Here is a 14,024-nt window from a genome sequence, read left to right on the forward strand (position 1 = left end):
CAGGCTGGTAATTGTAATGAGATTTACTCAGTCCTGCTGTCTCGTTTGCCCTGTATCACAGGCACCCAGGATGTACTGTATCTTGAAAACTTGCTTGGCAAAGAGTGATGGCAGCTGCACTGGGGCGGACCCCAGCAGAAGGGAGCCCCATAAACGACTTGCTGATGACCTTTGATTTGACTACCAATGTGTAGCAAGCAAATATTTAAACTCATGCCGTTCAGAAGGGAAGCACAGCTTTAGCATGTAGAACTCAGGCAAGGGGTGCTGCTGTGATAGTCCTGGGCTGTGCCTGGGAAGGGCAAGCAGTCTTCTTGCCCTGCTCTCCCACTCCAGCAGAGCAGCCCACCCTGCCCTTCATGCCCACACCAGGGAAGGCGCAGATACTCGGACCCCAACAAGCTGGGTGGCTGCTGTACCAAGGAGAGCAGGAGTTTTAAAGCTATTTCAAGCCCAAAGACAAAATAACTGTGGCCATTCCTCCTGCCCACGTTGCCTGTGACCCCACACAAGCAGAGGCTGTGTGACAGGGAGGCCACCCCTGGATCTGGCTGACCAGAGCCCCAGTGGGCTGGAGTCAGCTGCTGGAATTCTACCGTGGCTGGTACCTGCAGACAGACGAGTCTTCAAGAGATCTATTGGTGTTAGTCAGGTGCAGAACAGGCCAGGAGGGTATTTATCCCTCAGAGTGGTGCCGAATTAGCTCTTCTGGTCAGTTTATAATTAGGTGCTTGCACTTAACAGTATTCTTTCTGTTGGATTTTTATAGTTTTGTCTTTTCTTTTTTAAACATGAAAATAATCAGTCTTAAAATAAAATATTTTTTTAAAAAAATACCCTGGGAAGCAATCTATAAAAGGAGAAAATCCTTGCCAAGGGAATGCCACAGCAGCGAGCCCAAGCCACAGAAAGCCCGGCTGGAGGCTTCACTTCTCAGAGGTTAACCAGGGTCTGTAAGCAAAGAGCTTAAAGAAGGAGCCCGGCTTAGTGCCTGGGTCTTGGGCCGTCCCAGAGCCACCAGCCTAATGCCCTGCAGCAGCCCCTCCCTCCCAAAGGCGATGCCGGGCAAACAGGGGCAGCCCTCGCCCTCTCCTCCTGTTGCGGGGCCAGCGCTGGGCTCGGGGCAGCGCAGGAGAGGGTGGTTCGCTGCCGACGGGCGCGGAGCCGTGTGTATATAAAGCCTGGGGCAGCAGCCCGGGAGGATTGTTGAGTACAACCACACCTCGGCTGAGTTGGCAGCACGGCGAGGCTCTCACTGCCGGAGCGCCGGCAGCCGAACCCCCGATACCGAGCGTGGGAGCGATCTGCCCATGGGCCCCCGCCTGCTGCTGCTGCTGCTGCTGCTCCAGGCAGGTGAGTACCTCCTGTACCTCCTCTCGGCCCCTCTGCCCTGCCCTGCCTCCCCCTGCCCAGGGACGGCCTCTCCCCTCGCCATCAGCTCGGCGTGCTTCGTGCCAGCACCTCCGTGTGATTTGGCCAAAAAAGTGTCACTGGACCGTCCTCAGCTTTGCAGTGAGGGGCTGTGTAAGTGAGCAGCCTGCCTGCCTCACTTCCCAGCCCCAGCTATGGTTTGCATAAACTGTATAAACACGGGTCTTCTTCTTTTTTAATAGTTTTCTGCTACAGAGTTGTTAGTGTCTGTGTTTCATAGAAATACCTTTTTTTTATACCAGTGGCCATGGAGTGAGCATTCAACACAACTGAATTTAAAATAATTTTTAAAAATTCTGTTTATAAAAGCCATAAATGACTGCTAACATAAAGCCACTACACACAGAGGCAACAAAACTAAATTGGCACTGGTCTGAGGTTATACCTGCAGGAGAGTTTTAAAAGAGAAAAAACAACCCCCTGCCTTCATTTGCAGCAAAGGCTGCCAGTTTAAGCAGGAAATAGTGCTAAGTTGTCAGATTCACCCCTGCTCACCTCTCTGCAGGTATGTTCTTCTCTGAGGTGCTCCATTAGTAGTTTAACTAATGATTGGACACGCTGCTAACGGGACATTGGCTAGGAGCAGGCTGCTGTGGAGACTCAGACTTTTTCAAGGCTTTCCTGACTGTGTTGGCTCGGCTGCCTAGCACAGAGAAAGCAATTTCAGTTCTTGGTCAAGTTATTAGCTGTGCACCTGAATATTAAAAATGTACTTGCTGGGGCTGACCTCTCAGCTGCAGCAGTGTGCTGCTGGCTCAAAACCCAGACAGCTTTCAAAGAACAGGAACATCAGAGGCTGCCTGGGTGCCTCTTGCAGAACACACAGCCCTAAGCACGCTAATTGAGTCTTTTGGACTCAATTTCCTTTGGGGTTTTCCACTTTCATAGCAGCTCTGGACTGTAATTACAGTTCCTTGATCCCTAGAGATATCCCCAAAAGAAGAATGGCCTTTCTTCTGGATGAGGTTACCTTACACCAGCCTCAACCATTTTCAGCCAGTGGCCAACAGACCAAGCCCAGCAGTCCTGGCTTAAGAGGCCAGTGAGAGACAGCTAAAAAAACCATTCAAGCTGCTTGTCAGAAGGCTGGGATTCCTACAAAGAAGTTTTTGTCTCCACTGGAACATTTTCAGGGTCTGCAAACTGCAACAGGTTGAAAAAGCATGATTTATACACCCAGATCCAAAGCAGCTCACTACTTGTGATTTCCCCTGGGAGCTGAGCCCCCTGCTAACTCTAGAGCCTTGCTGTTTAGACCAGGAAAATAAGTCGTCTCTTTAGTTCTCAATAAAACCCATCCAATGTGTTTTTAGCACGAAACCTGAACACTCAAGTAGTGTTTAGGTGAGCAGCCGCTTACTTTTTCAGGAATGTGCCTTTAATCCCCGAGGAATGCCCCAGGAAGCAGACAGAGGCTGTGCCGGGACAGCCGGAGGTGTCAATCCCTGGGGGAAAATGTGGCACCCGCTCCTGCCGGGGGTCAGGCTGGGAGAGGGAGCAGAGCCCTGCCTTGTCCTTCATGGGCAGAGACCCTCCTGATCTTCACTGGCTTTTGGATTGGTCTCGGGGAGCAAGCTAGCCCAGGAGATGAGGGAAGAGGCCCAAGCAAGGGGATTAGAGGCTAGGTTTTAAAAGGAAAGCAACTGTTTTAATAATAGTATTGAGTCCTTGGGTGGTTTAGGGGATTAATTAGCCCGTGTTTGCACAACACTTCGAAGAGGTCAAGGGTGCTGCAATAGCCAGGGGCAGGTGGCAAAGCAACTCCAGTGGTGAATTCCCAGCTCCAGGTGCCACCTCCCTCTCCATCCAGGCATGCTGGCAAGTCCCCCTGTTTGATTTTGGAGTGGCTGTGCAAGGGAGGGATGAGCAGATGGGTTTGGCTTTTGGGCTGAGGATTTTCATCCTGCTGATGGAGCAGTGCAAAGTGCATTTGATGCTTCACAGTAAAACCAGGCATGAAATGCTCCTATTTGTCACTGTAGCACGAGAAGCAGCAACGTTTGCAACAGAGCATCGCAGTGGTTTGAGTATTAGGGGCAGGGTGCTCTTGGTTTCCATAACAGTTACTGCAAGACTGAGCCTGTGGTTTCTAAAAAAGTTCCAAATTAACGTGCGAAATCACGACACTGTTCAAAAGACTTGTAACTCAACAATCTCCAGACTGGTTTGGGTGGCCATCCACACACACCACCTGACACAGAGCTCCTTTCTTCTTTTTTCCCCAAATTACTGCTGCCCACCTGTTATGACTTAGGTGGAACATTATAATGGAAGTGGATGCAAGTGTTGCCAGCACTTCCAGAGTCCCAAGAGAAAGCAGCTATGCATCCATCTTATCTAATGGAGGCACTTTGTCCTTGACAAAGTGTGTACTCTACAGGCTCAAGGGCATGTAGCTGTACCTCTATGCAGATTAATTGGACTATCAGGATGTTTTGCCACCTGGAATATAGGTTAAAAGGTCCTGAATAGTAGGGGAAGCTTGGATAATGTAAGAGCAACGTAGAAACTTCATTTCTTTCCACAGAGCCCTGGTTAGGTCTGGTTTCCTGGCTCTACTCGGCTGCTTCATGTCCCGGTCAGGACAATAGCACAGCTGGAAAACTGTCCCAGGTTTGGGAGCTCTGGGGTGCAGTGAAGCCCAGGTGGCCCTGCATGGTGCTGGCACAGACCCTGCAAAGCTTGACAGCTTGGGCTCTGTGATGTGCAAGACCAGGGACACTGCTCCTGGTGCAGTGCAGCTGCAACCACACTCTAGTACTCCAGAACTAGTAAGTCCTGCTTGAGTTGAGCTCCTGTGGAAGAAATAACATGCTTGAGTATTTCTGCATCCACCTTTTGATTATCCCAGACCTCAGGCAAAGCTCCCTGCAGAGTACCCCTTGCCAGCTGAATGTCATGACTAGTTAGATGGTCAGGGTTGCCCCCAACCAACCAGTCAAAATGAAAACCATGTCCCTTTAAGGACTGTAGGAAAATCAGAAGCAGGCATGTTTAATGCCTGTGTGTAACCGTGTCCTGTTTTTGCAGTTTGGAAAGGTGCTCTGGGAAAGTCCCACTCACTGCACACGCGAGGGATCATTGAGCTGGCTGGAGCCATAACGTGCGGCACGGGACGGTCTCCCTTGGCATACATTGGCTATGGGTGCTACTGTGGACTGGGAGGACGAGGCTGGCCTAAAGATAAAACAGACTGGTAAGAGAAAGCTCAGCTGTGAGTCCAGAAGCAGTGCAGATCTCGCTGCTTTTTGCTGTTTGTGCTACTGTGATCCACTGACTCATTTGCTGCCTTGTGGGCAGGGAACTTAGTATATGTGAACACACTGGGGATTTGTGAGTGGTGACCCATGTATCACTTGGGATTTGAATGAGGGCTTAACCTCCTTCTGGATGACACCAAAGCTTTCAGGACCTTGTACTATGTGGGGTAGAGAGCAAAGGAGAAACCAGGATGTAATTTATTGAAATAGCTGCATTTTTTTTTTTCATAGCGATCACACCCTGCCTGACAAAAGAAGTGTAACCCAAGATATTTGGAGGGTCATTTCACCCAGGTCCCTAAAATGGAAGCAATGCAAATATCACTGTTTGTCCTCTTGAAGAAATCCTTATCGTTGCAAGGAGTAATCAAACCTGTTGCCTGCATTGGCTGTTAGTTCACATTGAATCAAGGTAGAACAATGAGGGAGAGCACGGTGTTATTTCTCATTTTCTTTCTTAGTGGGGAGGATGTTGGGCTTGTTATTCCCAACAAGTGTCAGAGGTATTGCAATCAAAGGCTTCTTCCCTGTACTGTGCAATCAACATTTAAAGAGAGTAAATGAGAGTAAAGCTGAGGATAGTGGCCTCTTGTGTGCTCTGAGCTTGGTATTTGCAATCTTGCCAGGTTTGAAATATCAAAGTCAAAGCACACAAGTCTATCTACAGTCAACAGACCAGGTGCTACTAGTAAGCAAGCTCTGCTTTTAGCAGGGGTGAAGGTAGTCTGCAGCTCTCTGGGAAGGAAACTGAGCTTTCCAGAACACCTTGCTGCTGGAAACATTGCAGGTTGCTATAAAAGCAGATTTTGCTGAATTAGAGTGACAGAAAAAGGGGGGAGTGGGGAAGGAAGAAAAAATTTCAAGGTTAAAGATCTCTGTGGGCATGAAAGAGAAGTTGTCTGTCCCTTAAGATTAATGGAGCTGTCTTCATTAATGCAGTGAGATGTTCCACTCCCAAAGCCCTCTCATCATGTTCCTCTCTTTGTGAAATATTTCATCTATGAAACAGCCAATATGTGCCTCACAAATGATGAGTAACTGCACTAATATCTCTTGACCTGCTTATCACAGTGCTTATCTACAGCTGTGTCTGTAAGGTGTTTAATTTTTTTTGTTTGTTTGTTGGGTTTTTTTGTTTTTGGTTTTTTTCTGTTATCCTTTAACAAATTTCATAATAAAGCCTTGAAAGTAAAACATGACTTCACAAATTTGAAGTACTGGTTTTATTGAAGGGCTGAGCAGTGACCTCTGTTTTCCACAGAGGCTGACTGACGTCCAAATTTATATGACCCTGGGAGATGTAAGTAGCCAGCACTCCTGAAAAAGAGAGAGGAAAATATGGCCACTTGTTCATCAGCCAGTGTTTCTGCTGTTGTTTAAATTCCAGAGAGTATTTTAGGATTTTATCCTAAAGGCAGAAAATGAGACTTTGCAAGTGAAAATGCCTCAAAATATCAGAGAGTTTGCAAAAGGGAAGCTTGACCCTCTAAGTACACTCATTACTATTCCTTAGCTGCATTGCTTGGCTGCTGTAGAAAAACTTAAAAGTTTTATTTAGGTTCTTAGCTAGGAAGAGTCAGCAATGCCACACTAGATTCAGCCCTAAAAATTTCCATTTTCTGTTTGCTAGAGGAATACTGATATCTGCTACTAAGATCTACTGCAACAATTAGTGTGGTTGAATACCCCACACCTGTCAAAGTGACCACATTATTTTCCATATTTGCCATTCTAAAGGAAAAAAAAAGGGGGGGAGAGTGGCAGGATGCTGACTGTGAGTGACAAATACTGTTTGAAATTATTCACCCCCTTGACCTTCTAGGTTTGTTGCAGAGACCCTTACAAAAGGAGTAATTTTCTTGTGTGTAATTCAGTCAATCTGTCTAGACAGGGCTAGAGTGCTTCTAAGCACCTCTCTTTTATGTGCAAAAGAAAAAACAGCCATTGAGTGAGTAATCCTTTTATAAGGTTTATTCCACATACTGACTTTGATGTGGCATCAGTAATTACCTTTTCCCTTTTGTTCCACTCTCACAGTTCCATCACTTCAAGGCATAATGACATTTCTTCTACATAGTTCAATAGATTTGTTTCTCCTTCTCCTTTCTGTTTCCCTGGACTGCTGCAGCTCCTATGTTATAGAGTAGGATCTGAGGGTGCTCAGCACTTCCCTGAAAACACCACAAAGGCAGGGTGCATCTGTGACTCATCTAAGTCACAGGATCATTAAGGTTGGAAAAGATCTCTAGGATCATTGCATCCAACTGTTAAATCCTGGCAAACTCCAAGGGAAGAGCAAGATTCCCCCTCTGTCGAAATGTTAATGCAAAAGGAAAAATGAAGGTGTTGTTGATGAGATGCACAGCAACGAGGGTGCTGTTGAAGTGACAAACACCAGATGACAAATTCTTACCTTACTGGCATTTGCTCAACAGCAGGGCTCTGGCCAGCTGATGCCTGCCGTAGCCATTAGGGCTGTCTGGTAGCCCAGGGGTGATGAGCAGGCTGTCCACTGCCCAGGTGACACAGCTGTGCTTGTTTGCCACCGCTGGTGCCCGGGGCTCTGCCGTGCTGGAGGCTGCCTCTGCTTGTGTTGGTGTAACCCAATGTTAGCAGGTTATTAAAAGCTTAGCACCACTCCGACCCAGGTGCAGCAAAGGGCATTTCCAGACAGGTGGGGACCATCTGAAGGTGACAAAGGACAACAATAGGATTCCTCAGTCTTCTTCCTTGGCAGTTCTTTCACATGGTTGTAGAACAGGAGCCAGACGTCTTCTTGCCTTGTGTTGGAGGAAGCTACCTGTCGCCCTGCTGCAGCTCTGGGGATCATTAGGAGGAGCTGCTGTAAGGGGAAGCAGAATTGTGCCCCAAATCCTGTGGTCCTGCAGAGTTTATGTACCTGGCTTTGCCAACCCAGATAAGGAGCAGTGAGTTCTCACAGCTAGCTAGAACACCATTTGCCTGTGCAAATTCAGTGCTCATTTGCTTGTCCTTGCCTGATGCACAGAACATCTTTTGTCCCTTGCAGTATCTCTCCTCACTTCTCCTACCTCTCTTTCTGTTTGTTCCCCCTGTCTCTCCATAAATAGCAATTTCTTTCCCTCTGCTCAGAGGCTCCTAACGCCTCTCTTTGCCCGTCTACCTCCACACTGTTCTTCTTCCCCACGCTCCCCCACCACTGACACCAGCTTTACCAATTTGGCTACTGACTCACTCCCCAGACCTCACAAACCTTTGGTTCCTATAGCTGGCACTCAGCTCAGCCTGATGTGTGGCTCTCGACCACAGCCTCCAGTGCTCAGTGTTCCATACCTGAGACACTAGTGTTGGGCCTGCTCTGCTGCCTATCATTCCCCTGAGGATGGATTAGGCTTTGCTGGAGCTTCAGGTTTTTTGTGGAAAATCAGCCTGCCTTGATTTTTCCCAGTTAGTGGAGTGTTTCTCTGTAGAGTCACAGTGATCTTGCAAGGATATCCTCTGGATATGCAGGAGATCACTGCTCTCTGGCTCCAGCTGAAACAACCTTTCTTATTCAGCAGAGAATGTCTCTAAGTGCTGAATATTCTCTCAGTGGAATTTGAGTCCCTAAACTACCAGAATATAATTCAGGTGAGGTCACGTTTTCTATAAAATCACAAGTAATTGACAATGAGAATTATCTCACTGACTAGCCCATAGGAGAAATGTCATAATCTGAGCTACTCATCCTCATTCCCTCTATGGTCACTGAAACACAACTGCACTTTCAAATCTGATGATTTTCACCCTATGTTAGATTGCTGCAGCATGAAAATATGAACTATGGTGCAGATGTGCATAGAGGGAAGATGGATGAATGCCTTAGATGTAGATGGTTTTTAAGGTTCTTAAGTTAACTGATATGAATTTCACCATTGAGACTGATTAATTTGTAGCCTCCTCTCAGAACCTTTATGGGCCAAGCAGTTCATGGCATGTCCAGGTGAACTGAAGAGGTGAAGCTTCTTGGTGATACTGAGGAAGGCAAGAAACATCCCAATTCCAAGTTTTGGGCTGGGTCTAAGCCGAAGCCAGTGAGCCACAATAGCGCAACTTACAGGAACACTTCTGCTCCCTTTCAGCCAGATTACCATGTCTTGACCACACATGCTTCCACCAGGGCAAAAGCTCAGAGGAAGAAGCACAGTGGTCATGGGAGTAAATATGGCATTAAGGAGCTCCTGAGACGTGTGAGCTGTCCCAGAGATGCCAGGATACATTGACAGAAGATGTGCTGACAGGCCGGGATGGACACTGCTGTGAGCTGTGTGTGAGCAAAGCACCCTGGAGTCCGTGCCAAGAGGCAGGATGCAGGAGGACACCCAGACTCTCTCTTTTTCTGTCTGCCAGGTGCTGCCACAGGCACGACTGCTGCTATGACACGGCAGAGAAGGAAGGCTGCAACCCCAAGGTGCAGCGCTACCAGTGGGCGTGCGAGCAGAACACCGTGCGGTGCGGTAAGGAGCGCCCGCCTCCTGTCCCCTGGGTTCCCCTCCCTCCCTCCCTCCTCCGCAGGCACCAGGCTCACCAAGGAGCTTTGGGGGCCCCAGGGGCAGGTTTGTGTTTGCCAAGCTGGTTTCAAAGCTGCTCTAGGCAATGTCTCTTCTCTTCCAAGCTCCCTGCCTGTTCCTTGCCACGGGCTGGGAGGAAAGCTGGAGCTCCAGCACAACCCATTCCGGGTAACCTGAGATTTCCCCAGGCTGAAGAGTGGGAGAGGGGGTCCACAAGCCATCTTAGTGTGGCAGGAGTGCAGATGACTCTCTGGAGACTTTCTGCTCACTGGCATTAAGCATGCCTCTTCCCACAGGTGTGGGTCTTCGGGGCTGCTCTTCCCATTGCAGTTCTGGCCCTCCCTCCAGCAGGACTGTTCATTTTTTTTACTGCCCTTAAGCGCTGCCAGAGAAGAGCCAGGCTACTTGGCATGGCTGCAAGACAGGTTAAATAGGATGCCAGCCTGCACCTCTGCCCTTGTGGGTCTCCAGCCTGCAGTCCTGGGGTTCCAGCAGGGATTTTGAACCGTGCAGAATCAAATGCTCTCGAGTGCTTCAGGCAGACAGCAAGTGTGGGCTGTGCTCAGCTCTACAGCTGGTACCCAGTCAAGAGGGTTTGAATTGCACAGTCACAGCCCGTCAGTGGCTCACACAGTTTGTTTTGACATACACCAGATGACTTGAGTCTTAGAACTTGTCACTCGTATTTCTAAGTCTCCAGAAAGCCCCTGGTGGTGAAATCCATTGTAGAACATTTTGAAAGTTTGAAAAGAAATTGTGAGAGTGAAACTGATCCCCATACTCATCAAAGTTACCTGCTAGAACATTAGAAGACTATTTCTACCTTATCAGAAAACCATAGTCCACTGGTGCAATCCTCAGCCTCACCAGCAGCTGAAGATCTGCCGCAGATAGGGGATGGGACACAGCACATCTGCAGTTGCTCTATTCCAAGTTCCAGAACAATCCATTAAACACAAAGTGCTGGAAGAAGAATGTGTTACTTTAATGCACAAATGCCCTTGTTCCTGCCTACCCATATTTCCATACTTGACTGACATTTTCTGCTAGTCATTTTACAGGAAAAAGGTCCTGTTTCTCTTTGCTGTGAAGGAACAATCCAAGTTACAGACATGAGATGTATCATTGAGTCCATGGGAGTGGACATATGAGTGCAGCAGTCTGCAGTTGCTCTGACTTGGCCAACAAGCAGAAGTTAAATGAATTTCATTAATTCCTTAACTGATGTCTAGGCAGGACCTGATGCATCCATCAGCTGTTCTCTACAAGCCCTCAGCAGGCTTCACTCCCCCTGATATCCCTGGTGAGGAGGAACCACAGAAATGTATTTTGAAGGCAAATTTCCTACCCCAGGCTACAGCACAGCAGGTCTTGCTGGGATGTGAAGGTATAATGTCTGATCCCATTCAAACAAAGGAGATGAAGAATTAAATTTCCAGGCATGGTTGCTGAGCCCAGGGTAATGATGTCCAGAAGTGTTAGAAGTAAAACTGTTTGCACTGTCATTTCAATGCAACAGGAATTAAATGCCTGCTGCCTGACACTGTATCATAAATCATGTAAAATGAACAGCAACTCATTTTAGTTGGCATTTCTCGTCTTTTGGTTACCATTAGGTAGTTTTGTTTGTGCAAAAACTGAATGAAAAATGAAAAAAACCTGCCCAAACCATATTCTCCAGTCTAGATGTGCCATCACCTGTAGGCAGGTCCAGATTCAATAGCTATCTGGAATACAGAAGAGGCTGTTAGTTGTGGGGTCTTGTCAAAAAATCATTCCTCTCTAACAGAAATGTTATGAAGCCAGACTTCTGTACTCACATTTGACGAACAGTTGCTGGCACAGCATAGGAAGAGCTCAAGAACAGAAGGGCAAGGACAGTATCAGGCAAGACTGGTAGCGAAGAAAAAAGTGGCCTGAAGTCCTCCCTGACTCTTAAAACAGTTTTACCAGTGAATACATGATTATTCAGACCAGCTTAGGAAACACGAGCTTTTCTTATTTTTCAGCGTTGATCCATCAAAGTCCAGTGAAATCTGAAAAAATTCCTGTACTCAGTTGCAGTTGGTTTTAGAGTGGAGCCCACATGCACTGGCACATTTGCCTGGTGTAGGTTTTTGTGGCTGTTAGATAACCCATGGTAGCAGCCTCAAATAAATAAGGCACTGTGCTTTGAAATACTATGAACCCAACAGCTGCATTTAAACCACCTATAGGTGGGATGAGGCTCATTAACCCCAACTCAGTCATTTGCAATGTAGCCTTCTAAGCTAGTGGCTTTGATGTTATTTATGATAATGTAGTCACATAGTTGCATTCTGTGTAGTTCCATGTAGGACTTTGATCACTTTGCTAGCTGCTGGCTCATAAAAATCAGGTACCTGGCCCTACTGCAAAGCTCCTTGGCTCCTCTGCTGTGATCAGAGAGATACAACAGCAACTGATACAGCAAGAGTGAAGGATGCCTGGTGAGTGCTCTGATGCCTTCAGGTTTCTGAATATCCCTCAGGGAGGCTCCTCCTTTCAAAGTACTGGTTTTCTCTTTTGAAATCAGTCTGTTTTGCAGAGGGAGGAGTTAGAAGGGAAATTCATCAACTGAGGAATGGAGGAATATTTTTACCTCAGGCTAAGATAAAATAATTTTCCTTTTTAGCTTTGCTTAATTAAACCCTCATAGTTCACACAGTTCTAGAAGCAAGAAGTGCTCTGTGCTGAGCAGATTTTTATAAGCATTTCCCATTTACATTTAGCTACTACTTTCTGATGCTCTTTGTCACAGTTAGGGACAGACCTGTTGATAGAGAGAGGGCAGGGGAGGGTCAGGTCCACTCACAACACAACATGTTGGTCCTGCTGCCACAGCCTTTGATCCCTAAGGACTGCTTTCCAGGGAATTTGTCCTCCTAAAACTATTTCTTGCCTTTGATACAGAATCTCTAACTCTCAGCTCACATTTTCTTTTGCAGATAACCTGACAGACCGATGTGAAAAAATGGTGTGCCTGTGTGACCAAGAAGCAGCCAAGTGCTGGGGAGCAGCCCCGTACAATCCACACTTCATCCTCTGGCCAGACTTTTTATGTGGACACACTCATCCCACCTGCCATGTCAGCTTTGGGGGGCCAGAATAGTCTTTTTAGGACCTTTATTCTAACAATTTGAACCTGAAGGTGGTGGAATAAAATTTTTCCTCATTTTCCAGACCTAACAATGGTGTGAGAGAATTTCTATCTGGCCTAGATTTATGGGGAGGAGAGACAGACCAGAATGGTGTGGTGGTGGGCTTGCCCTCTCTGTGAGACACACTTGGAATGTATTGAGCTCTGCCTTTGGGGGACAACAAGCAAGTTAAGAGCTCATGGGTTAGGAAAAAAGGGCAGACAAATGAGTGTGACACTGTTTTGGGTGTTTTCTATAGGCCACCTGAACACCAGAAAGGGCATGAGGCCTTCTACAGGCAGCTTGAGGCAGCCTCAAAGTCCCCACTTCTGGTGGGGGACTTTAACTACCCTGACACCCTCTGGAGAAACAACAGGGACCAAAGGGATTAAAGGACTGGAGTATCTCTCCTATGAGGAAAGGCTGAGGGAGCTGGGTCTGTTCAGCCTTGAGAAGAGATGACTGAGAGGGGACCTCATTGGTGTCCATGAATAACTGCAGGGAGGGTGTCAGGCTCTGCTTGGTGGTGCCAAGCAATGGGACAAGAAGGCATCGAGTGGAAACTGATAGACAAGGAGTTCCACCTGAACAGGAGGGAGAAATTCTATACTGTGCAGGTGACTGAGTACTGGAACAGGTTGCTCAGAGAGGTTGTGGAGTCTCCCTCACTGGAGATATTCCAGTGAGAGTCTCTCACAACCCTGTGCATGTGCTCTGGGAAGACCCTGCTTGAGCAGGGATGTTGGATCAGATGATCCACTGGGGCCCCTTCAAACCTACCCAGTCTGTGATTCTGTGACAGGGTAACACATGCTGAAGCAAAGGGAAGATCTTGCTCTGATCATGATCAAGATCTGCCTTTGCAGAAACAGAGAGTTTGGTCTGTGGTGTAGTGGGAACACATCTCCTGTCACCAAATAGTGCACTTTTTTTTTTTTTTTTTTTTTTTTTTTAATCATAGAATAATAAGGTAGTTTGTATTGGAAGGAGCCTTTAAAGATCATGTAGTTCCAATCCCTGTGCAGTGAGCAGGGACACCTTTAAGCAGACCAGGTTGCTTAGAGCCCAGTTGTCTCACCCCTCCTGCACCACAGCACTGGAGACATTTCTGAGCTGTGTTCAAGGGTAAGCAGAGTTATGCTGTGCAATTGCAGTTGCAAGGTCAGCAAGGATTTCTCACTTCTACTTACTAGCAGGCATACCCACACTTTGCAAAAGAATATACTCACTGCTCCACAGGCTTCAAAGCTGGTACACTGCTCTCTGATACATACAGAAGATGGTCTCCTATATTGGCATGTCCCCCAGCCACTGACTGCCTGGGAATCAATTATTGCCACACCACGAAACAGTGGCTGTGGAGAACATCAGTGCTGTCATGCAAATCTTTCATCTCTCATTTTTTTAAAGGGTATTAGAGGCTTATGTTCAAATGCTACCTTTCCTTCTGGCAAGAGAAACCAAAACCCCATTCTTTCAGCCAGGATAACTATGTAGGAGTGGGCCTTCTCTGCATCTTTGTCTCAAGCGTTTGGGCTGGAGCAAGCCAACAGGACAGGAGCCTCTTTGGCAGCAGGCACAGACAGACAGGAGCCACACCTGCACCCCCAGAAGCAATGTTTTTATTTCCTTGGGTAGTGCTAACA

General features: G+C 47.3%; 1 protein-coding gene across 1 annotated transcript; it reads left to right on the forward strand.

Annotated features, from left to right (window-relative positions):
• Window positions 1-1,138: 1,138 nt before the first annotated feature.
• LOC134562510 (phospholipase A2-like) lies at window positions 1,139-12,430 on the forward strand. The gene is made up of 4 exons (XM_063419939.1): window positions 1,139-1,353; window positions 4,462-4,627; window positions 9,060-9,166; window positions 12,187-12,430. Exons 1-4 carry the CDS (start codon window positions 1,311-1,313, stop codon window positions 12,348-12,350), a joined length of 480 nt encoding a protein of 159 aa, XP_063276009.1. The 5' UTR covers window positions 1,139-1,310; the 3' UTR covers window positions 12,351-12,430.
• The last annotated feature ends 1,594 nt before the right edge of the window (window positions 12,431-14,024 follow it).

Source organism: Prinia subflava, chromosome 28 (assembly GCF_021018805.1).
Source record: "Prinia subflava isolate CZ2003 ecotype Zambia chromosome 28, Cam_Psub_1.2, whole genome shotgun sequence".
Taxonomy (NCBI): Eukaryota; Metazoa; Chordata; class Aves; order Passeriformes; family Cisticolidae; genus Prinia; species Prinia subflava.